Consider the following 23,953-nt stretch of genomic DNA (forward strand, 5'->3'; position numbering starts at 1 on the left):
GTTTTTTTATGCATGACCACCATGTTTGCAATGCAGACGGTTTGTCACCCAGGATTTTTTCAAAGCTTAGGAAATTACTAATTTGACATAACTAAACATAGAAACCCTAACCTTTGCACGTTTTAATGTTTGCTTGTTCGTTCGAGGTAATAATGTCGTTTGGTGTGGGATCATAATTCACAATGCCTTTCATTTCCCCCCGACTAATCACCATTCACCGCCGTTAAGACAACCCTACTGGGCCAGTTTTATCAAAAGGGTTCTTGCTGCAAGATAATTTCTATAGTTCAAAGTAACCCTTGGCTTGCTAATATTAACTACTATCCAAATAAAAAATTACTAAAAGAGCATTATGCCATTATTTAATTAAGATGGATAAAAACGAACTGCAATCCACAAACAACAGTTAGTTCTAAGAGGCTATTGATATTCTAGCAATGGCATGGTCCTTAGTATTTTTGCACTAATGATTCCGTAACTCCTGTTCTAATTCTTCATAAGTTATGGCGGGTTGGCATACCATTACACTAAACACTGAGATCATGTGTGTAGGTGTGCAAACTAGCTTATAAACAAGTAATAATATTTTTGGAACTAAACAGACACGTTTCCAAAACCTTAATTTTTATAGCATGAAATATGAATTGATTTGTATATGTGTACATGCTTAATGATTGCATATTATTAAAAAGACAATGTTTGTTATAAAAAATAAGTCACAGTGGTTTAATTACTTTCCATATAGCAGGATAATTTAATGTGTAAATAGTCAGCATATCATAACAGATCTCGCTAAGATCTCAGATATACATATACAGTATCAAATTTTAGGTGTGCATGTTCTAATCAATATTTTATTCTTGCCCAAGATTCAAAATCTTACCACAAATTAACCTTTTTTTCAAAATTTAGTTGTGTACACAAATTTATTTTAAAATTCTCAGGAGTGCATTTGTCAGAGTATGCCAACTTAAGGTAAAGAAAAAAACTATAATTAATGTAACATTCTAATTAGATGTTTGTTTAATTTTTACAAAACAACTTTTTGTTGCTTGTTTATACCATATGTTTTATCCAGTGTTTAGATTTTAGTTGTAGGGCCTTTGCTCATTTCTAAGTGAATAATGAGCAGCCAGAGGGGTGGTAGGTTTGCTTCTGCTAAAAACCAAAAAGGAAGGGGTCGTGGGTCTGCATCAAAGAATCAACAGAATGGTAAAGGTTTTGGAACAAGATCAGCTTGGATGCAAGGTTGATTGTTATTTGTTTAGATCAGAGGTTCTTAAACTGGGGTCCATGGACCCCTTGGGGGTTCGTGAACTAGTTTTAGGGGGTCCATGAAGGCCTAATGAAAAGTAGTATACATTTAAAAAATAATAATTTTTTAAAATAACTTTTAACTAAAATTAAAACGATTTGCACGGAATGTTGGCTCTATTATACTTTTACATTTTTTGTACCGAAATCGGCAGATTTCTGAGGTCTATTTGCATTGTGATGTCATTATGGAAATTTTTCGCCTACCGTGGTCAACGCCAGGTAAAATAAAATTTTAGGGGTCCGCGACAAAAAAAGTTTAAGAACCCCTGGTTTAAATACACTCTTTATCTGCATTAATCTTATGTAACAAATATATATAGCCTACTAAATTTTGCAAATTTCCATACAGGAAAAGTAGAAATGTTCAACGTGATTTCCAAATAGAAAATTATTGCCTAGTTAGTATAATTTATGCATTTTTTTTTATAAAAGCAATTGAAATAAAGTAAGATATAATTGTTGAAATTTGTGTTTTAAAAACCGAATAATTGTACACCTTTTTAGCCACATAATAGTATGTGTAATAATTTTTAAATACGCCTTATGTTAGAAAAGATTGACCTTACAAGTTACAAAACATATTCTTGTCTAATCGTCTTTTCTATTCTGGGGTCCAAGAGGTTTAAACACAACTAAAATGTAAATTATTTAGGCTTGCATTTCCAATAATGTGATAGATTTCTAAACTATGGTTTGTTGACATTGTTAAGTAAATGTTTTTAGCATATAACATTGCCTTATATGTTTTGCATTGTTATTTTGCAGGAAATTCCACCACGAGGCTTTCAACTTTTGACATTGATGACCACAGTGCTGAACAACGTTTCAGCCAAGCAAGGCAAGAGCAGTCCAAAGTATGTTGGTTTTTTGAGATAATGTTTCCTGTGCAGGATGAAAGCTACATTTTTAGCTTCAATGACACAACAACAAAACGTACATCAATGATTTGTAATCGTATTTTTGTTTTAATTTTGTGAAAAAATTCCACAGATGACTTGTTTAAAACAACTGGTAACAAACTCTTAGTAGTGTGCAACACACTAAAACATTCACAAATACTAAACAAAGCAACGTTTTGTTAAACTAGGAACTTATTACTAGTTCTTACTGGTATAATTTTATATCTTGAGCTTACAAACCAAATAGTTTACTCTGCAGAAGGTTTTGATAATGGCAATTTCACAACATCTTACCAGTGCTACAGTTTTCAACAAATAGAATTTCGCAACAAATTTTTCCTATGTGGATTTAAAAAGTGGATTGAAATATGTGAATTTGAGAAGTCAACCGTACATTTTCTATGTACTTTTTGTAGTGTAGTGAATCTGTAAAAATGTTGGGCTATGTTGACAGACTGCTGATCAGCTGATGAAAACTTACAATCAAGATTATGAGTCTTCATCTGATGAAGAAGAACTAAATGACGATGAAATTTTGTCAAAACTCACAAGTTATTTTAAAGGCACTGGTAAGCGTGGTGTATTGTTGAATTTGCCCGATTAAACATGAGAGCAATAGCAACCTTGGGTGATGGATGGTAAACATTCTTAAAAAAAATTAAGTTTAAATTATTCATTTAGCTGAAGGTAGCTGATAGTAATAAAGTAAATCATTTTTGAAAATGATTTCCATTATTCTGAATCAGACTGCCAACAATTTTTTGCTTAGGGCGTTTGCCAATTGAAATCGTGGATGTCGTTCAACAGTTGCCCATAGCGAATTGCACTAGCATTGGCACGCAGAATAGTGATAGTAGAGATGTCTGATACTTGTAATTTTAATCCGATAACGATGCCTGATATTTTGAATAAAGTATCATGATCCAAGTAAAATTGCTTCATTAGTATATGCTTAAACAAGAAAAATTAACTAAATTAAAGTGTTAAAGGTATATATTTTTTAGACCGACTTTGGTTGTTTTATGTCGTAGGTGATCACAATGCCAATGGGCAGGGTCCGCTAGAAGTATCGCTCGGTATCACCGCTCAATATCTTACTGAGTCCTGCCAATCTGGTGCATTGACATGCCTGATTTGCATTTCAAGTATAAAAAGGGCTGAACAGGTATCACTTGCATGGCTAAGTAAAAAAAAAACTTTTTTCAAATGCTAAAACTTGGTAATGAATTATATTATTCACATATGTTCTGTTGTAAAACGTGTAAAGAATAACTTATTAAAAACTGGATTTTGCTACCATGATCAGGGCTGCGGAGTCCGGTAAAAAAATGCTATTCTACCTTTACAATCTAAAGTTTGAGAGTTGAGACCATGTCAGTTTTTTCAGACTGTGCATGTGCATTGTACATGTTGGACCCTGGACTCTGGTAGTTCTACATTGTCTTACTTGAGTAGCAAGTCTGACTCCAGCAAAACAAACGGACTCTGTTGAGTCCTGACACTGACTCCACAGCCCTGGGTACAATCGTGTAACCTGAAAGCTTTGGAAGAAAAAACTTTTATTTTAGACTTGGAATTGCATAGCGTGTTTTTCCATCTTCCACCTTCCCTGCATTAAACAGTGGGTTCTGGAAGGTATAGCCCAGGCCACTTTGCTATCAGACGAGTACTTTCCAAATAGGGACCAACCGTGGTACTGCCCAAAGTGCAGGTGAGTTGGTGGAATGTTGGTACTTTGCTAAAAATTATAAAAAGGCTATTAAAGTGGTTGATATTTCGTTTTTTGAACAGCATAACATACACAGGTAAAGATCTTACATTAAAATTCTTCATTTATTTTATTTCTATGAAAGATAAAAAATCTACTAAATCTGCATTTTTTGCAATTCTTTTAGTAATTTTATTTTTGTGAGTTATATTGACTATTGTTCAAATTATACTACTAAGATTGACATTTTACCCCATGTCATTTTTTTTATTAACATAATGCTTTTCTTGTACTGCCATTCTGTTGTATAAACTTGTTTAATCCCCTGTTTGGCAGGAATGAGTTCCAAAGATCTGAATGTCCTCAGACCTACAAGTGCTTCTGTGGTAGCCGGGAAAACCCCCCAACTGACCCCTGGCTGCTACCCCATTCATGTGGGTCCAAGTGCAACAAACCGCTGAAAAACCCAAACTGTGGTCACCAGTGTTTACTGCTATGCCATCCAGGTGAGTCACATTACTGAAGGAATAAAAAAAATCGTAATTATATACAAAAAACAAGTCATGGTTTTTATTGAATAACAATTTGCACTAGCCATTCAAGCAAGTGTTTTTTAATCAGCACTCGCCGTGACAAAATTGCCCTGTACGCGTGTGTGTTGCGGCGGTTAACAGAATTTATCGCAAATAAACAAATGGGCCAGGCGACCCATGTTTCTTGTAGTACACTAGTGCAGTTCGATTCTTTCTGATGCAACAACTTTCTAACTAATGCGAGCGATTCGCTGATAGCAAATGGTACAGCATAATAGTTGCTTTATGATGTCACAAGATGCATCATAAAACACGCTATATGATCGAATAATAAAATATAACTAAAGACAATAATAATGACAGATAATGTTTAAAACACAGACTAATGTTTAAAAATCGGCTAAAGCCTAATGTTTAAAAACCTAAGACTAATTCTCCTCTCAGTTAGTTCGCGGCCCAGTTTGAGAACCGCTGATCTAGAAAATAACGCACTAGAATTTCGAAAATTAGGTACCTATGGATCTGATAACTCCAACAATATTTGGCTTAAGACTTTTGCCAGGCGAAAGTGAGCGCTAACTTGGTCCTACATCGCATGTGTCGGCTGCAGTTTAAAGTATAAGCACAATGATTAAATAACATTAAGCTGAGACTATAGCTGCCATATTGTTATCTCGACTCTATTTAAACTCATTCCTCTATTTTGTCTGTGTCCAAGGTCCTTGCCCGCCGTGCCCCCAAACCGTAATGCTGCCCTGCCATTGCGGGAAAGAATCACCGAAAATGAGGAGATGCGGGAAAGGAGAATGGTCGTGCGGACAACCTTGCAGCAAGCAACTGGCCTGCAGGAAACATCGCTGCCAGGTCAGCTGACATTCTTCTTTTTTTGCCTCTTTGCAGAATACTTAGGAATTTGATCGATTAACGCTAGACCGCGTTAATCAACTTTTCACTTTAATGACAACGACTTTGAGCAACGTTTCAGCCAATTCCAAAGTGGGTTGATTTTATAAGATAGTATTTATATGCGGAATGAAAGCTAAATGTTTAGCTTTGGTGATTCAAAACTATATCCTGGCCGTGCAATGCGGTTACGGCCACAAAACGCGAACCAATGATTTGTTATGAATTTATTTTTTAATGCTGTAAACAAATTGCACAGATGTGTTGCTTCAAATTATCGGTTTCAAACTCTTTGTAAAGTGACCAAATAGGTAAAAAAAAGAAATCCTTTCTAAACAACATACGAAAAAACCTCTGGCACTTTTTAGTGTGAGGAATCGAACCACTTCGCGGAGCGTCAGTAACCCTTTAAATATGATTTTATAAATTTTAACGCCGTGGCTAGTGTACATACATACAATGGTTAATGAAGAGTGGTCTTCTTTTGACGTTTGATGTCAAACAAATTAAGCCCTGAGCTAAAAAAATGGTCGCCACCAAAAGTGGAAATTCTGATTAACTTCTGCCCAAACCAACACTGAAATCAACTTAATGCAATTGTTTTGGTAAGTCATTTGTTTAAATCAGGGGTCACCAAACTTACGATCGCGAGCCAAAGATATATTTTTTTAATTGTTTCAACTAGATTATCGTAAAGACGTAAAAGGAAGGAAATATAATCAACTACTCAATAAAAACTTCAAGCCTTAAAAAATTGCCCTACAGTTTAAAATATAATTGTCGTACAGTTTAAAAATTTTGTTTCGATTAACGCCATTCACAACATCATCTAATTATTGCTACAAAATTTTTAGATGACTTGCCACGGAGGTGAATGCACTCCATGCGAACGATCCAGCATCCAAGATTGCGTTTGCGGCAGTGAGCGACGCATCCAGCCCTGCTTACAACCGACCTGGCACTGCGACAAAGTGTGCGGCAAAAAAATGGGGTGCGGACATCACTTCTGTGAAAAGGTAACTCGAACTACGATCTCAAATTGCCTGAAAGTGTGATATGCAAATTGTAAAGCTGGTTGGCGCTTAATAGAGAGAGAATATTAAATTTTGTATTATTTAATAGGTTAGCAATATTAGTTAACTCGGTCCCTAATGTTTTTCAAATATGTGTACGAAGTGCGTTTTTTGTCGATTAAAGCAAATGTGATGGATGCGTTGAAGGGGATAAAACGTGGACATTGCACATTTTCCAGGTCGTGATTTAAAATCTCCTGTTCCATGTTTATACAAACCATCCTGCATCAAGTTAACTCACACATAGATTTGTTACTTCGGGATTTTTTTACTTCAATAACTAACCCAGGATTGCTACAAAATCTCTGAACCTTGATTTTTGTTTTAAAAAGTTATTTCAAGAGTCTTTGCAATTTGTTTTATGTCAAATATACTATGCGTTTGAAAGTGCCTTAAAAAAAGTTTTTTTGACTGTGTTGGATTTATACTGTTTTGCTTTTTGAATTGTATTCAAAAATCGTTAAGCGATATCCAATTTTCTGTCTTTAAAAACCTACAATTTTTCCTTGAAGAGTCATTGAATTTTTTTTATTGTGTGGCAAACCCTGTAACTTCACAATAAAAGCTTCGATAGCTGCCTAATTAACATCGTAACATCCACCACCCGACAAATATCACCACACCGTATCCCCAACGCTCCAACATACATACATAACACTTGTCGAAATAATGACGTAATTATGACGTCATTTTCTCGCGAGTTTAACTCCCTGCTTTAACTCAGGTCTGCCACCGTGCGGGCGACTGCGGACGGTGTCCCCGAAGTGGTGAGCGAACTTGCCCCTGCGGTAAGCTGGCTTTTCCCCAGCTTTCGTGTACAGAGGAGGTTTCAGCTTGTCAGGACACTTGCGGCAAGAACCTGGGCTGCTTTGGCGCGCACAAATGCCCAAGGAAGTGCCATTTCGGCCCCTGCGGCTCTGTAAGTACGTTTTTATCTCGTTTTTTTTTATCCAATATATTTTCAACCTTCGAAAGAATCGGAGGTCTTCGTAAGCAATCCTCAGCCTTGGCCTATCAATGTTAATACAACAGCAATTCTTCCCAATCCATCTTCCGCCTTCCTCTAACTGTTCTAACAACAATAACATAATAACAACAATACAACAACAACAACAGCAACAACAATACAATAAGAATACACGTTTTTTTGTATGATTTCTTTCCTGTTGTCGCTTTGTCGGTAAGTGCTGCGTCAACTATAGGCGGTATTTTGCCTTTGTTCGCGGCTCACCAAACTACGGTCAGTGGGTGGAAGTAAGTAGAGCAAAATATAAAATCTTGGCAAGGCCAATTAAAATCAGTTGAAAAGAAAGTGAAGTGAAATTCGCCTGTGATGTAGAATTAGTCGTTAAAGTCTCCGCTTATACGTTTTCTAATTCTTTTTACCAGCGTTGAATTTGATACACTTATGCACTGATCTGAAGTGTAGCTTGCAAATCATATGTCAAAGTTGGTCGAATAATTTGACATCATTTTATATAAAAAGCCGTCTTTTGTTATATATTTTGCGCAACTTTTGCAAGTGAGGTTTGAACAGATTTCAGTCGCATTAACGGATGGTGATACAAGTGCCTTTCGAAACTTCTTCTTTAAGATGGTGTCGATAAACTCGACCTACTTGGCTTTGGCATTGTTTTTCAAGAAATAATTTGTTAAATTTCGTCCTTGTTTATTTTATTTTCGCGACGCTGCCGCTTAAAAATTTTCACCGAAATAGATTTCGTGTCTTGTCTACAGTGTCCCTTGATGACCAGCAAGCCATGTCGGTGCGGCAAGCGAGAGAAGGAAGTTCCTTGCCAGAAGCAGTACACCTGCGAGGCCAGGTGCCAACAGATCAGGGGATGCGGCAACCACCAGTGCAAGAGAAAGGTGCTTTGGCATCATTCTAACGATTTACCCTTTTTAATAGATTTAAAAACGTCACGTTTAAATTGTTGATTTATTCATGTTATACCAAGAAACTAAATCTCCACAAAAATTTGTTGTATTTTTTCCGCACCCAAATAACCACACGATGTCAATTTGACAACATTAATTGTTCCACTTTGACCTGATGAAGCACGGTTGTGCGAAAGCTCGCCGAGATTACAATACGAGTTGTCTTCATATCGTGCCACCCGACTCCTTTTTAATTAAAAGCACTACTAAAATGCACAAAAACTCTAACTGGACGGGTTGTCGATACATAATTATGCTTATAATACTACCTTACAATAAATTCAGGTGGATTAGTTACTCTTTGGGATTAAAATCGATTTTGGTTCAGCTTTTCCTTACTTTTCATTTAAGCATCGAATGTAGAAAGCCCGCGTCAGTCGGTTCCGCTGTGCCACGTTATAAAAAATGGCAATCTCTTGCACAACCGCACCTCCCTAATTTACTTCGAAAAATCAAGGTCGTGATATAGCATATGCGACATGCGTACAACATTTACATCAATGTTGTGGCTCACACAGCCTTCTACAAGTAGTAGATCCATTTGCCAATCCCACATGTTTTTGTCCCTAAAATAATCATTCGTATTTTTGACTTCTCCAACGGAATCATTCGTATTTTTGAACGCAAAACATTACAACATATTCGTATCATTGGCAGCACAGCCATTGCCTTCTTACCCATTGTTGCTTCATGTCTATCTCTTTTTGTCAATGAGTTATGCTTCGTTACAATTGTGAATAATGTAAAACTGGCTAATCAGTTTGTGAAGGACATCGGCGCGACACTTAATATGCCTTTTGCAATTTGCCCAAACCATGAAGTCATGAAAGATTGCCAGAAAACTCGTTTCTTATAAAACCAAAGTGTTTAGCGTCAATATTTTGCATTAGCGTTTGGCCGCCCGTTAAAACTGTGACACGCCCCTGTAATACTGCATGACTTTTACCCCGCTTTCAGAATCACAGGGTGGAAATTTCCACGCTATAAATCTCATGCCATTAGTGTTGGTGGAAAATTCCACGCTCAGGAGTTTTATTTCCATCTTTTTACACATGATGGTGGAATTTAACACCATTTTTCACAAATGTTCGCCCCAAGGTGGAATATTACGACCTTCAAATTTTTCGGCATAGCGCCCCAAATACTTCAAGGTTATCCAGGTACAATAATTTGTTCTAAAGGCATTTATACTTTGTTGTATTCAGTGTTGCACCGGCGACTGTCCGCCTTGTGAACAAACTTGCGGCAAAACTCTACAGTGCAAGAAGCACAAATGTCAGATGTTCTGCCACCAAGGTAAGCCTTATCGCGTTGTTGTTCAATATGCAAAAGTGTTGTGCACGGATTTCATTTCGTAAACTCAAAATAAGACCAAAAAAGCATTAACCTAAAGCAAACAAATCTATGGTATTAAAAACAAACGACAAGTATTAAAAACAACGACATTTTTTTTTTTTTTTTTTTAATAATGCCAATTACGCACTAATATTCTCGACAGAATAAGAACTTAATCGTATGAATAAGACAACCTGTTTAAATAAACCATAAATTCGTCGGAATGAGGCCTAAATGTTTAAAATTACGCCTTAATACTTTTGGGGGCCGTCGGTCTGGCATAGGTCGTTTTATTGTGAACGTTTGGGCGCCCTAGTTTGAATGGCGCCGCTGCTTTGGTACCTAATTTATGGCCCTGTTTGGGGTTAGTGGTGGGTAACAGATGGGGTTGGGTAACAAACTGGGTAAGGGTATAAATTTTATATATTATATCTTTCCAGGCCCCTGCTACCCTTGTCCCCTCACGTCAAAAGTGGGATGTAGATGTGGATCCAGTGTGGTGACTGTGGTGTGCGGCAAGGAAAAAAACACCAAACCGCCAAGGTAATGTCCTGACAATGACTTTGGACTTAAGTGTGTTTTAAATGACGTGTTTTGACTTAAGTCTCTTGGGCCGAATGACTTTCACTTGGCTTCATGTATTTTGAACGAATGACTTGACTGGCTTGGTTTATAGTTGGTGTCTGAAATAAAATATTTTGTTATCTACATTTTTGCAAGTAAAACAATATGCCTAAGATATTGGTTATACACTGAAGAGTTTACTAATTTTAACAGTTTAACGTTTTATTTTTAACTCAAAAACTTGACTTGAAGTTGACTTGCTCAAATAATGACTTGACTTAGGCAATTGATGACTTTGACTGGGGCTTAAAGTTGTTTTTGAAATAACTTACTGGTAAATTTATAGTCAGATAGAATACTGCTTTTGTTTTCACCCCTTTCACCCATATCAACTGGAGTTAGCATTTGTTAACACCCTCGATTTGCTAATGCAATTCTAAATAAAGCTCTATTACTTCTTAAGTAGCACTCAAGTCCAGATGAATGATTTCGTGTGTCCAGCCAAACAGCCTTTCGTTTATTGTTTTCTATAATTAGTGTAAAAGCTTTACAATTTCTATTTCTAGATGTCGCAAGTTGTGCCTGATCAAGCCGAACTGTCACCACGCAAAACGTCTTCCGCACACTTGCCACTTTGGCGATTGTCCTTCGTGCAAACAGGTTGGCCGTCCCACTCGTCTTAATGTGTATAACTGTAATAATCTCCAGAACCGTTATTTCAATAATTTTTTAAATTCAACCAATGTTGAAAAAATGTTTGTTGTTTCGAAAATAACATTATTGTATGGGTGTTTTAAAATTCATGGAGAAAAAAGGAAAATCAAAATGTGTTCCCTACGTTTATACACTTAATCGTTTTGCCTTCAAAAGTTTTTTTGTTAGTCAAGATCGGCTTTTATCTCTACAATTTTCGACACTTTTTTTGTATAAAATTAACGAGGTTTTTCCCCAAAATTATCTTTTTAAAATACCGAAAAATTTAATAGTGAGCCCACTATCTAAAACAGCTCTTTAATCTGTGCCATGTATATTCTGTCATAGGGCAAGCCCAAATTTACGTTGAAAATCAATTTCCAGTTCTAATCAATTTTCATGTTTTACAGATATGCTTGGAAACGCTTAAGTGCGGTCATTCCTGTCCGGCCGTATGTCACGACAATGTCCTTGTGAAAAACGCCGTGAGTCATTTTTAAATTGTCTGGCAGCAATATGAAATAGTAGAAGTGTACAAAATTTAATTAAAAGAAGCGCAACACTTCGAACAAAAATCAATCTGCAAGTTGTAAAAACCTAAAATATGAACCTGACCAAGTAACACACAAAGCGATTACCTTTATTCTCCCATTTAACCCATCATTATTATTTCTAGGCCCACACTGGAGCTCCTTGGGAGCGTCACCTTCCCGAGTATAAGTTGGAACGCACCCCCTGCCCCCCTTGTCAGGTCCCCGTGGGGGTGGTGTGCAGGGGGCAACACGAGACCTCCACATTCCCCTGTTGTGACGCAAGAGATTTCAGCTGTGGACGCTTGTGCGGGCGCGCACTCCAGTGTCGAAACCACACCTGCGCCATTTTGTGTCACGTCGTACTGGATGCAAGTTCTCCAACTGAGGTAACGGAAGTTCGGCTTCATTGCGTAGTAAGACGTAAGTAGAATATCAAAGCCCATACAGAGGTAGATATCACTTCTGTATGGTCTTTCATATTCTTCTTACTACGTCTTACTCCAACCATTATCTTAAGATTTATTCAAAACGTTGAGAAAATGCTACCTACTTCTGTATGGGCTTTCATATTCTTCATACGTCTAACGTCTTACTACAACCTCGAACCATTTATTCTTGCTATGCCTAAAAAATACTACGATTTTTTACATTTCAAGAAATCTTTGAAGATATAATGGTTGGTTAACTTAAGATTTTTTAAATCTATTGCTAAATTAAACGATGCTGCATTAAACTAGTTTCCTTTAAACATAAAAAGGGTTTCAATAAAAACAGACCTGTAGAGTTCTCCCAGCAAAACAGTTCAAAAGTTTTTTTCTACAATTCTGTTTGTCTGCGACTAAATTGTTACCGATATAATGAGTTCCCATTCAGCAACTGCACAAAATTGTGCTGTTACGCCTTTTTGTTATTTAGTACCAGTGTTGTAATGACTTAAGTCAATAACTTGACTTAAGTAAGTGTTTTCAAATGACTTGACTTGACTTAAGTTTTTTGGGCAAGGGTTGAAACGAAGTGTTTTCAATAAGCATTTTTTTGAATAAAATTGAGTTATTTATCTTAAGTTTTGCCCATCAAACGGTTTGCTTTCTATATGTTGCGTTTTGTGAGTTACACTTTAAACGTTTAATTTTTTATAAGAAGGACTTCACTTGAAATTGACTTGATTCGCACTTAAGTTCTTTAAAAAATACCTTGACTTAAGTTTGTTTACAAGAAATTTGACTAGGACTTTCAAAATGACTTGATTTACAACACTGTTTAATACGATATCACTGAGTAACCCAAGCATTTATGATACAGGCTGGCAGCACTTGTACGGTTTGCGAAGAGCCTTGCGCCTTACCTCGACCCAAAGGTTGTGCTCACCCCTGCGAACTCAGCTGCCATTCCGGGGAATGCCCGCCCTGTCGCAAGCGAATTAGAACGAAGTGTCACTGCGGAGCGGTTCCACTAAAACACCTTTGCAGGTATGTACAAACACGTTCAGTTTCTCTGCAAAAACATAGTAACTGGCGCAAACAAAGTGTGCATAACATATAAGATTATGAAAACACTTTTGTTGCCTGGCATTGTTTCGATTTTAAATATATAGATTTTCGCCTATATTGGCAATAATATTGCCTAAATAGGTGGTCAAAACGTTGGTACTTTATTAAAAATTTTCCGGAAGAACAATTTAACAATTGGTATTAGATGTCAAACTGATTGTTTCCCTAATTCGAAGAATTCATTCGAATTGAGAGACTGGTAATGCTTTATTTTGTGGTGAAATATATTTCTCTTTAAAATGACTAGAACTTATTAATGAATCGCATATTTTAGAGATATAAAATTGACTGATTTTCTTATTTTTATTTCTTTTTTTGCTTTTGACGATTAACTTTGTGAATTCTTTATTTAAAGAAAAATACATTTGTTAATTTGTTTTCGCATTTCCTTTTCACATTTTTAAAACCCTTATTGTGCTTTTTTGGATTTAATTTAATTTTCTGTTCTAAAGTAGGAAAACTTACATTTTTTATTAACGGTATGTTATTTTCACAGTGATTGGACTGCGCGCAGCAAAGCAGAACGCGACCGAATGACGTCATGCGGTAGCAATTGTCCGCGAACTTTGACCCCATGCGGCCACATGTGCCCCTTGTTTTGCCATTCAGGGGACTGTCCCGCATCCGATACATGTACCAAGCGAGTTTTTCTACGATGTCCTTGTAAACGAAAGAAAAAGGTAACCGTTTAACGATTTGTTCAATCTTTGCTGTGCACTGTGCAGCCCACATTAGCTAACTCTTTCGTCCTGTCGTAATTTAACAATTTCAGGCAAAACGTTTTAAAGGTCGAACGAACCCCAGGTACGCAGATATGATGCAATCAAGTGGTAGCATCGCTACTTTTCCGATACTAGAATGGTATCTGATCGGATTAACATGGTAATTTCGGCCCTGGTTTGCGACTTAACGCAACGATTTATTTCTTGAAAAAATTGTCAAACGGTATAGAAGGTTGGAAACTGTAGGAAACTACACGTCTCAACGACCAAAAGAGATTAAATCTAATAATATGCAAATATTACCCTTAAATGTTTCAATCTCACCTACCTATATTACTTGTTTAAGCATAGTAATTTCGCCATTTGTTTCGGAGCGGATCGCGGTCCATTTTGTCCCAAATATCGTGTGTCGGCACCTGAATATAATATCAAGTATCGGACATCCCTAGATGCCAAATATAATAGTTAAATAGCCCGAAATCAAGCTACACGAATTGCTTTCAAATCAAAGTTACCGGGCTTCAAAAGCGCATATGTTATTTCTTACCGTATTTTTAAATCTTGTTTTTGTGCAACTGAATTTTGTTTTACGTTTGGCGCATTTAAAATAACTTTTATTTATTCCAGGATTTTGTGTGCGGCCACTTGCAAAGCAACAAGCAAAAAGTGACCTGCGACCAAATTTGCGAGAAAATCAAAGCGGAGAAACAAGCCGTGAGTGCTCGTCCGTGTTTAAGTAATGTTTTTTTTATGTTCAGGACACGGACTGTTTAATTCGCAGCCGACAGAAGAGAATTTAGCACTAAAAAGGTTAAGAAATAATCTAGGTTTTCCAACAAGAACAAAAAAAAACCTACAAGGCAACAATACCTTATTCAGAAAATCTATAATACCTTAGCATTAAGTCCAACGACATAATAAAGCCAAATACGCATTAATATACATCGCAGAATCTAAATGTCTGAATAAGACATAAAACCGCCGGAATAAATCCTAAATTCTTCGGAATTAGGCCTAAATGGCCATAATAACGCCTGAAACTGTAGGAATAGGGTGTGGGACGATCGTGGTCCATCGGTCTGTCATCGAATGTTTTAATTTCGACATTTCTCGCTCTAATTTTACGCAGTTGCTGCAGTACAGTATGCCTACTATATTGCGATAAGGTCAGGACGTCAAATTGCGGGTATAGTGGACCCTTGCTAGTTATTTTGCGGTTTCCTCAAACGCAACCATGCTTTCCGTCCGCTTTGACTCGTGCCCTCTACTTTTTAACTTGCACTTAGGTGCCATTTACTCTCTCGTCCAAAACATGCTATTAATTTTGCTATAACACTTATTTGTATAATTGTTAGATATTTCCGCAATTTTCTATTCATCGAAAGTATGTAAAGCGTACATTATGCAATATGCAAATTATGCATGCCTATCAAATCTTTGGAAAATGATCGAAATTTACTTGTTTTTAAGGCAATTACCCATAAATAAATCATTAAATTTTCTTCATGCCGAATAGTTGTTTAGTTTATTCTTGATATTTATGTTTCTTTATTGTTCATTAACATGCCGCATTAAAACGAGCTGATTGTATATATTTGAATAACATTGTAAGCCTTGAAACCACGCCGGGAACCGCGTTGGTTAATGGACCATAAAAGCTACATATTTTCATGTGATTTTCGGTGAGATCCATCTAACATTTCAACACTTAATACAGTTCATGTCTGCACTGTTTTGGTTGATTGTTAAGTGTTACGTCATGGAAAAGTTTTATTAGTAGTATTCAAAAAACAGGAGTCACGAATTTGTTGAGAGCAAGGTGTCACAAGTAAAAGAGCCACGTGTGCGTAGGTTTGCGACTTCTGCTGGTATAGGGGATCTTTACAGTTGCGCAAAACATTTATCCATTTTCATTTCGTTAAACAAGTTTTTTGCAGTTTAATATTTAAGCTCGTGTTGCCTTTCGATCAGGAAAAAGACCAAGCCGAGCGAGAGAAAAGAGAAGCGGAGGAAAAAAGGCAAAAAGAAGAAGTGGAGCGATTCGAGAGAAAGCTCCATCGGCGCTCCAGAATAAACCGACGCACCTCGGCAGACCAAGTGACAAAAGAGGGTTGGTGGAGCCGCTTTAAAGAGGGCAGATCGTTTGTTGTGCTGCAGTTTCTCCTGGCCTTTGCTGTTATGCTGACTGCCTTTGGTTTTGCCTATTACGGTACCGTTGTTTAGCTGTTCTTTTCCGCAGAAGTGGCAGTGTTTAAATGACCCTGTTGTTTTTCGCGTGTAGTTGCTGCTTTTTAGAAGCGGACTTAATGTTTTAAAATTTGGTGGCTTATCATAATGCTAAAATTTGTTTGAAAATAAGGAATAAGGGTGAAAATCTGCCTTGGATGTCATTTACGGTTCTTAATTTTTTTTAAACCAATTTTCGAAAAATACTCGTAAAATAAATGTTCTACCATTCCAATCGCTACTATACTCATTCGGTGAACGCACGCTGTCAAATATTGTTAGTGCTAGTTGTTTCGCTGACTCATTTAAACTTTTTCACAAAGCCCAAGTCACTCGCTGACCAAAGTTTATCAAAAGAGTTTCGTTAAACATCGTTAACTTTGTCGTCCACCTTTGTTTTCTGTGAATTGTAGATACCTCTCACATGTGTGAATAATGTTTATCTTACAACGATTATAAAACTAGCATATATTTTATGCGTGAAACATTTATGTTGTAACATGTATTTATTTGGCAATATTGGCATTTTCTTGATATATTATTTATGATGTTGTTAAAAGATTTAGTTTAATGATAATCTTTGTTCTAGAAATACTATAGAACTGATATGCTGATATATGAAAAGCAAATAATTTACATCCAACAAATTTATTTTCATTTAAACTGTTTACCAAACTTATATCAGGAAAATTCAAGAAGGGTTTCCAAATCTGAATAAAAACGTTGTTGACCAGGGTTATTTATCAATAAGTTATTTCTCTCTGTGCTGATTTTTTTTCTAGTTAATTTGGACGTTGTTCAATAATCAAAAACCTATCGCTATTATTTATACGTTCGGTTGATTTGCGCGTTGCGAAATAAACCCAACTAACATCGTTGGAGATAGCTTGGTTTTCTTTGCAGCATTAATCAAAAAACAGTTGCCACGTTGCCTTTTTCTAATGTTAAAGCTCCATGATTCGTATGCGTCGTCCCACCTACCTTAGTGGCTCCTTTCTAAGCCAAGTGATTTTTGTTTGTTTAAGGCGACCGGATCAGCAGTGTTTGCCAAGATTTATTACTTGTGCTCTGCGGTATTTTAGTTTACGATTTTCAGTTACTTAGCCTAGGGTCGTGCCAACTGCAGTCCCGAACCAAAATTGTGGACCACAGCATTTAATTTTAAGGGCTATAGAGATCGTTTATTTTTGTGATTAGTTCATAAGGAACAGATCAAGAGATCCATTACTTGAGCTCTGAGGTATTTTAGGTTACAATTTGCTTAGTCTAGGCTTGCGTCACCTGCAGTCATCTAACTAAAATGGTGCGACCCTCGACAAACTTCTCCAGTTGAAAGAATTGCTTTGAAACTAATGTTGAACTGAAATCTGTAACATGGTTTTAACCTTTTTATGGACAAAATTAAATGCAAACGTCCATTAAGAAAGCAATCGACGAACTTTGTTTATTCGAAGTAAGCCGAGGTCAATTATTATCGTTTTCGCTCTCGTCATGGTCTAATAAATACAAAATAGAGTCCGCGACATCTTTAGAAATTGTGACAGCTTGCAGTAGATTAATCGAAACATTGGGTGATCATATTTTAATGACGTACCGTTATAACGTAAGTTTGTGACGTTACTCTAAAAATGTTATGACCCTCCAAAAAAACATTGATTTGTTTTTATTAGCTATTAACCCATTTTAAACTGTCTGCTAAAGTAATACGCTATTAACCCATTTTAAACTGTCTGCTAAAAATCGGCTAAATTCAGTAAATACAAGCATATTACTAGTTAACAGTGTCTTAGTTTGCGAGGTGTTACCAAAAATGGATCGCACTCAAAAAAGTTTGGAAACTACTGATTTAAGCTAAGTGTTGCGTAAATCAAGCATAATAAATCCAGTAACTTAATTTAATTTTGTTACCTTTTAGCAGGAATTTGATCAATAAATCATGCAAGTAACAATGTGTATGGAATTATTTCCTTGTAGTTAGGGCATGTTGCAAAAATTTGCAAGTTGCAAAGTGATCATATGCTGTACTTTTTCATTATAGCACGGTGCGTAATTGAATTTCAAGTGGAGTTATTTAAAATAAAAAGCTTCCGCTGTTTGGCGTAAGAGAGTTAGCAACTGCAACGCTCTGGTCGTTTTTCTGTTTCCACGTGATTTCACAGGAACCATTTCGTATTTATAATTTAAACTTTAAACGTTTAGTTCGAGCCAGGGATTCTTTTATATTCCTCTTAGAAACCGGTAAGCCAATTTTCACAGGGTTCTGTTGTAACGGCGAAACGTTATTTATATTACTGTATTGTATAACTCTTGTAAAACTATATTTTAAGCCTAATCCGACTAATTTGTAAGTGAAACTTATTGGTAACTCCTAGTAAAACAAACAAAATTATGTTTTAGTAACTCATGGTAAAATAAACAATATTATATTTGGCCTGTTTTATTTTTTGAAGTTCACTAAAAGTATTTAAGTTACGACTTTTAGGTAGAGCCATATTCGTTAACTTTAGTTTAATCTGGCTATTGTGTCTTAATAAATAGATTAACGTTGCCTAATGATAACGGTTTTCTTTCTTCAAATAATAACCAGATGTCGCAGAGAAATATTAAGCTGGTGATTTTCTTCATAGTTGCAATAACCATCATCGTTGTTGCACAACATGAATTAACAACTGAAGGCTCAATGAGCCAATCGCTGGTCAACGATATTGTGAAAAAGTTGCAGCATCTTCAGACAGAAAACACGGAGCTCCAGGAAAAGCTACGCGAAATCGATGGAAAAAACAAGAAATATATGCCGGTGAAATTTCTAGCAGAAAAGAACCGTAAGCGTATCCTAATCACTGGAGGCGCTGGCTTTGTTGGAAGTCATTTGGTGGACCGTCTTATGATGCAGGGTCACGAGGTAACGGTTGTCGATAACTTTTTCACCGGTCGCAAGCGAAACGTTGAACACTGGCTAGGCCACGAAAACTTTGAGCTAATGCATCACGACGTGGTCAAGCCACTATTTATCGAAGTCGACCAAATCTATCATCTTGCTTGTCCAGCCTCACCACCCCACTACATGTACAATCCTATAAAGACCATTAAAACATCGAGCCTCGGTACCCTGAATATGCTTGGATTGGCAAAGCGAGTAGGTGCCACTCTTCTACTGGCTTCCACTTCCGAGGTGTATGGCGATCCAGAGGAGCACCCACAAGTTGAAACCTACTGGGGTCACGTTAACCCGATTGGACCCCGGGCTTGCTACGATGAGGGAAAACGGGTGGCGGAAACCATGTGCTATGCTTACAAGTCACAGGAGGGGGTGCAAATCCGGGTGGCGAGGATTTTCAACACTTTTGGTCCCCGCATGCACATGAACGACGGCCGTGTTGTATCCAACTTTATTCTTCAAGCACTCCAGGAAAAGCCGATAACGATTTATGGCAAAGGCGAGCAAACCCGGTCTTTCCAGTACGTTACCGATCTCGTTAGCGGGCTTGTGTCACTCATGAACAGCGCTGAATCTTCTCCGGTCAATTTGGGAAATCCTGATGAGCATACCATCCTTCAATTTGCCGAGTACATACGAGAAATCACGAACAGCACATCAGAGATCATCCACAAAGCAGCGGCTACCGACGACCCTCGCAAGCGGAAGCCGGACATCTCGAAAGCAAGAAGAATACTCAGCTGGGAACCTGTTGTGCCCTTGAAAGATGGACTCATGAAGACTATTTCCTACTTTAAGGCCGAGTTGGAACAGGAGTCTATGAACAAAAGAAATGTGTTTTTGCCTGAAGGTGAATTGTAGAACAACTCGATAAAAGACATGTGCAATTTTATTTCTGTTTTGGCTTGTTTGTTTGACTTTCACCTTATTTGGTGAGTAATAGTTTTTTTCATGCAGTTTGCCCTTTTCAGTATACAAATTATATACAACATTGCAAAAAAGTCCCAAATGTCACCAACAAATTTACCAGAAATTAATGTATAGTTTATATATTGCTTATAAACCTAAACCTTTTTTGGGTAATCTGTTTTTTTTTGCGGAGACAGTTTTTCATTCAAAATGTTACAAAGGTTGTTCACAAAAAAAAGTTGGAAAATTGGTAAAACTAAATTAACCTGTTGGCAAACTTGTTAGGGAGTGTTGATTTTCAGCTATTTTTTGGAATATAGTACTGCTGAATATTTGGGTCAATTGTGCCGTATTCTAACGGTATATGTAAATATACCAACAGTAATTTCTTTTTTTATCAGACTAATTTATCATGGCTATCACCAGATTGTTATTACTGTTTGTTATTGCATTTGTGTATTTCCGTTGAATTTTCATTTTGACGGAAATGTCTTGCCTATTTTGTACACTGAACTTAATTTCATCCTGATCATTTGGTTCTTTGTATTTGAATTGCCCAGTGTTACGTAGTTTAATTTCTCATTTTGCAGTGACTTTTCTGCCTTTTTCATGTGTTTAAAGTTTGACGAACCACTATATTATTAATATCGTAATTAATAAATATATTTATTTAATGCTAAAATGGCCTGTGTTGAACCTTAAAGTAACATTTTACGTGGATTTGCTAAAGACACACTATTTGAACACATTCTGTGTTTATGTATAATAAATATTTAATCTATTTTAAATGCACATGTAAATGACTAGCTCTTAATTTTAATGCCTTTGTAAATAGTGTTTAACAATATACTATCTGTTACTTGATGGATTTGAATAGTGCTGTTATCATGGCATATGTAAGCTGTTTTGTAGAGGGAATACACCAACATTTTGTTTCCCAACTGGGTAAAAAACGTGTAATTCTTTATATAATGTTTTGCATTAAAGATTCCATGCTAAGTACTGATATTTTGTGGTTCTTGTAAAGTGTTCCATCTTAATTTGGCAGCACATATTTTAAGAGCTTTTCTAAAATAAAACTGACAAATAAACTTATTTTGCACTGTTTTTAAAATGTTGTCTTTCTACTTTCATTTTCATTCATATATGCAATTCCAAACCCCTAGTTGGGATATTTCAACTGTGTTATTGTCTGCTCTAATTAGGGCTCTTGATTAGCAGCCTTTACTTAATTAAACTGCATCACAGCATTGTCGTCGCAATTATTTTTAACTTACATTCATTACCAAGTTTCATTGTCTGTGTGAAGAAAAATATGGTAGTATTGGTTTTGTAAAGCTATAAATTGCGTATTTTTACTTAGGGCTATTGGTCTGTTCTAGGTTTAGATTTGTTTATTGATTTATTTTAAGACATTGTGCCCTTATAAAGTTTATTTGCTACTAATTTAACCCACCATTGCTATTACTACCGTACTAGAACATAAGCATTTGTTGGTTTAGTAGGTGCCTCTGACAAGTGTATTATTGTACAAATTTATATATTACTGATTTTGTTTGGCTGTGTCACTTAATTTCTTTTCTATGCTCAGCTGCCCTATTGTGTAATAAATTTCAAAGTGTGTATGTTTTCAGAGATATAGTGGGTGAGAAACGGTAAAGTAGATTTTCAAGAAAAAAGCTGTTTCTTCTGGAATTCTTGTAAAAATGTCTAAGAAGGAGATGTCTAAAGAGGAGATTGTGGAGGGTTTCAACAAACTACGACAGGAACAGCGGGGAATTGCGAACAAAGTGTCGGAACTAGAGGCCGACAGATCTGAACATGGAGTTGTCATTGAAGCCCTCTCCGAAGTAAGTGATTAACAACATTTAAACTATTAAAACAATGTGTTGTAATCTATTAATTTTCCCCGTTCACTTTTTATCTAATGAACAATGATTAGAAGTGGTAAAATAGCATTTTTGAAACCTAAATTTATATTTAAAATCTATTGTGTACATTAACCTTTCAGATATGGACTTTCATATACCATTAAATATATCCCAATATTGTGTTAAACCAAAATGAACACATCTTGACAAATTATAGTCCCGCTCAGTATTTTCACATGCCCACTAGCAATGAGGAATAGCTATACAACACAGAAAATACAGCCTTCTAAAACCAGCGTTACACTAAGCAAAGGCGTGTCTGGTAAACGTAACTCAACGGACGCGTAAACAAATTTCCGGCCAAAATACATGACCTACTAAAAACTGTCTGCAGGCAAAATCGTCTCCTTCGAATGTTTCGTTTGTCCTGCTGACCAAAAAAGCGGAGAGTGGTTCATTAGGAATCGACAGAGCGACTTGCCAAATAAACCCTTTTCATTAAAACGGCATTGTTCCATCTAAAAGTAACGTTTATAAGGGGGCAGTAACAGTTAGCGATCATTTTTTCCTCAGAGGAATTGGTCAGCTTGCGTTTTTTAACCTGATACCAATATGGAACAGTGGTGTACATTTTTTTAATGTATTTTATTTAGTTTAAGCAACCACAGTAAGTTTTTATGTCAGATAAAACAAATATACTCCCTTACAAAAACTATTATTCTAACATAAAAATATTGTTTTTTAGGCGTTATACGACCGAACTTGAAAAGACAGTGTTTATTATTACGTGAACGCGAAGTTATTACGCGAACGAGAAATTAAGTTAAAAGTTTCCTTACTACAATTATGTATTCAAAGTCTTCCACCAATATCTTACTTACAACCCTATAACACATTCCGCGCACAAAACGTCAAACAACTTTATTTCTGATCGTCTTGAGTTCCAAACAGTAGAGAGTTGAAGTGTTTTATTATTGAAAATTAAAAATTTTGCGAAATCCAAGACCAAAGGAATTTTTTTAGTGAAATAACCATTTTGTTTCGTGAACAACAAATACGAGCGTTTCTGTTTCAGGCGGAATCACCTTCATAAAAAAAGTAAAAAAGCGCATCCATTGAAAAAAAAAATAAAATCACCTTACAAAAAAAAATAAAAAATCACCTTGCCCAAAATTTGTTTAACAAAATCACCTTACCAAAAATTTGTTTAACAAAATCACCTTAAAAAAATTAAACAAAAATTTTGCAGGTGAACGGGGACCGGCGGTGTTACCGGTTGATCGGCGGGGTGCTGGTGGAACGCACGGTCAACGATGTGCTACCGGCGCTCTCACAGAACCGCGATCAGATCGCCAAGCTCAAGGAAGTATTTCAGCAAAAACTCACCGAAAAGGGCCAGGAACTGAACGGCTACCGACTGCAACATAACATCACTGTGCGCGGCGAAAATCAAGAGAATGCAGCTGCTGCTGCCGCCGAGGAAAAGAAACCGGGCGCACAGGCCACCGGCATTCTAGTGCCACAGTCTGAGTAACCGTCGCGACGCTTTGCGCCGTTTTGTTGTGCCTGGCTCTGTTTTGGCAGGATTCTTGTTCGATCGAGATTTGAATTAAATTTTACGCCACGTGGTTATTTGGATTCTGGTTGTAAGATAACGTCAGGGGTTATTGGGGTCAAAAATGTATGTTTGGTAACGCAACCTAGTGAAAAATGTGAGTTCATTTTTCAGAGGGCGTTAATAGATAAATGTGTCCAGGCCTAATTTCATCTGTAATATCCTAATTTAAAATTAATTGGGTGCACTATGCACGGACCTGCAACGTAGCCTGATATAATGGATGTCAAACTCAAAAAGGTTTGATTAAGACGTTTCGATGCGAACTTGTATCGTTTTCAGTTAAGGTCATTAAAGTATGGTACAATTTAGTATCGAAACGTCTTAATCACGATGATGTCGATCTACTTAGCATTTTTGACTTAAAAAATCATTATTATCAAGCTATATTACGGATCCGTGCATAGCGTACCAAAAAATTTGAATAAGGTTTTTGCAGTTGAAATTAGGCCTGGTCACTTTTCTATTACCGCGCTCCTAATATAGAACCCAACTTTGTCACTACGTTGCGTTGCCAAACATACGTTTTGCCCCCCAATAACCCCTGCTTACTGTATCCCTTCCAACTAGAATGCATTTAACTACATGACGTTGCGAAAGTCGTCCTGTTTCAAAGTTAAACCTCG

General features: G+C 36.6%; 3 protein-coding genes across 3 annotated transcripts; all 3 read left to right on the top strand.

Moving 5' to 3' along the window:
- The first annotated feature begins 1,502 nt into the window (after positions 1–1,502).
- Positions 1,503–16,747, top strand: LOC146135330 (NF-X1-type zinc finger protein NFXL1-like). Its single transcript, XM_083395763.1, has 19 exons — positions 1,503–1,536; positions 2,083–2,171; positions 2,671–2,785; positions 3,248–3,381; positions 3,785–3,927; positions 4,261–4,430; positions 5,176–5,321; positions 6,215–6,376; positions 7,158–7,352; positions 8,171–8,302; positions 9,577–9,667; positions 10,147–10,249; positions 10,837–10,930; positions 11,374–11,448; positions 11,640–11,855; positions 12,799–12,965; positions 13,543–13,726; positions 14,396–14,482; positions 15,740–16,747. The coding sequence occupies exons 1-19, from the start codon at positions 1,503–1,505 to the stop codon at positions 15,989–15,991; spliced, it is 2,589 nt and encodes an 862-aa protein (XP_083251889.1). The 3' UTR covers positions 15,992–16,747.
- Positions 16,748–18,581: 1,834 nt separating this feature from the next.
- Positions 18,582–19,800, top strand: LOC146135331 (UDP-glucuronic acid decarboxylase 1-like). The gene has a single exon (XM_083396391.1). It carries the CDS (start codon positions 18,582–18,584, stop codon positions 19,791–19,793), a length of 1,212 nt encoding a protein of 403 aa, XP_083252517.1. The 3' UTR covers positions 19,794–19,800.
- Positions 19,801–21,419: 1,619 nt separating this feature from the next.
- On the top strand, positions 21,420–23,407 carry LOC146135332 (prefoldin subunit 2-like). Its single transcript, XM_083396392.1, has 2 exons — positions 21,420–21,691; positions 22,962–23,407. Exons 1-2 carry the CDS (start codon positions 21,548–21,550, stop codon positions 23,244–23,246), a joined length of 429 nt encoding a protein of 142 aa, XP_083252518.1. The 5' UTR covers positions 21,420–21,547; the 3' UTR covers positions 23,247–23,407.
- The last annotated feature ends 546 nt before the right edge of the window (positions 23,408–23,953 follow it).

This window comes from Ascidiella aspersa, chromosome 8 (genome assembly GCF_963924565.1).
Source record: "Ascidiella aspersa chromosome 8, kaAscAspe10.2, whole genome shotgun sequence".
Classification (NCBI taxonomy): domain Eukaryota; kingdom Metazoa; phylum Chordata; class Ascidiacea; order Phlebobranchia; family Ascidiidae; genus Ascidiella; species Ascidiella aspersa.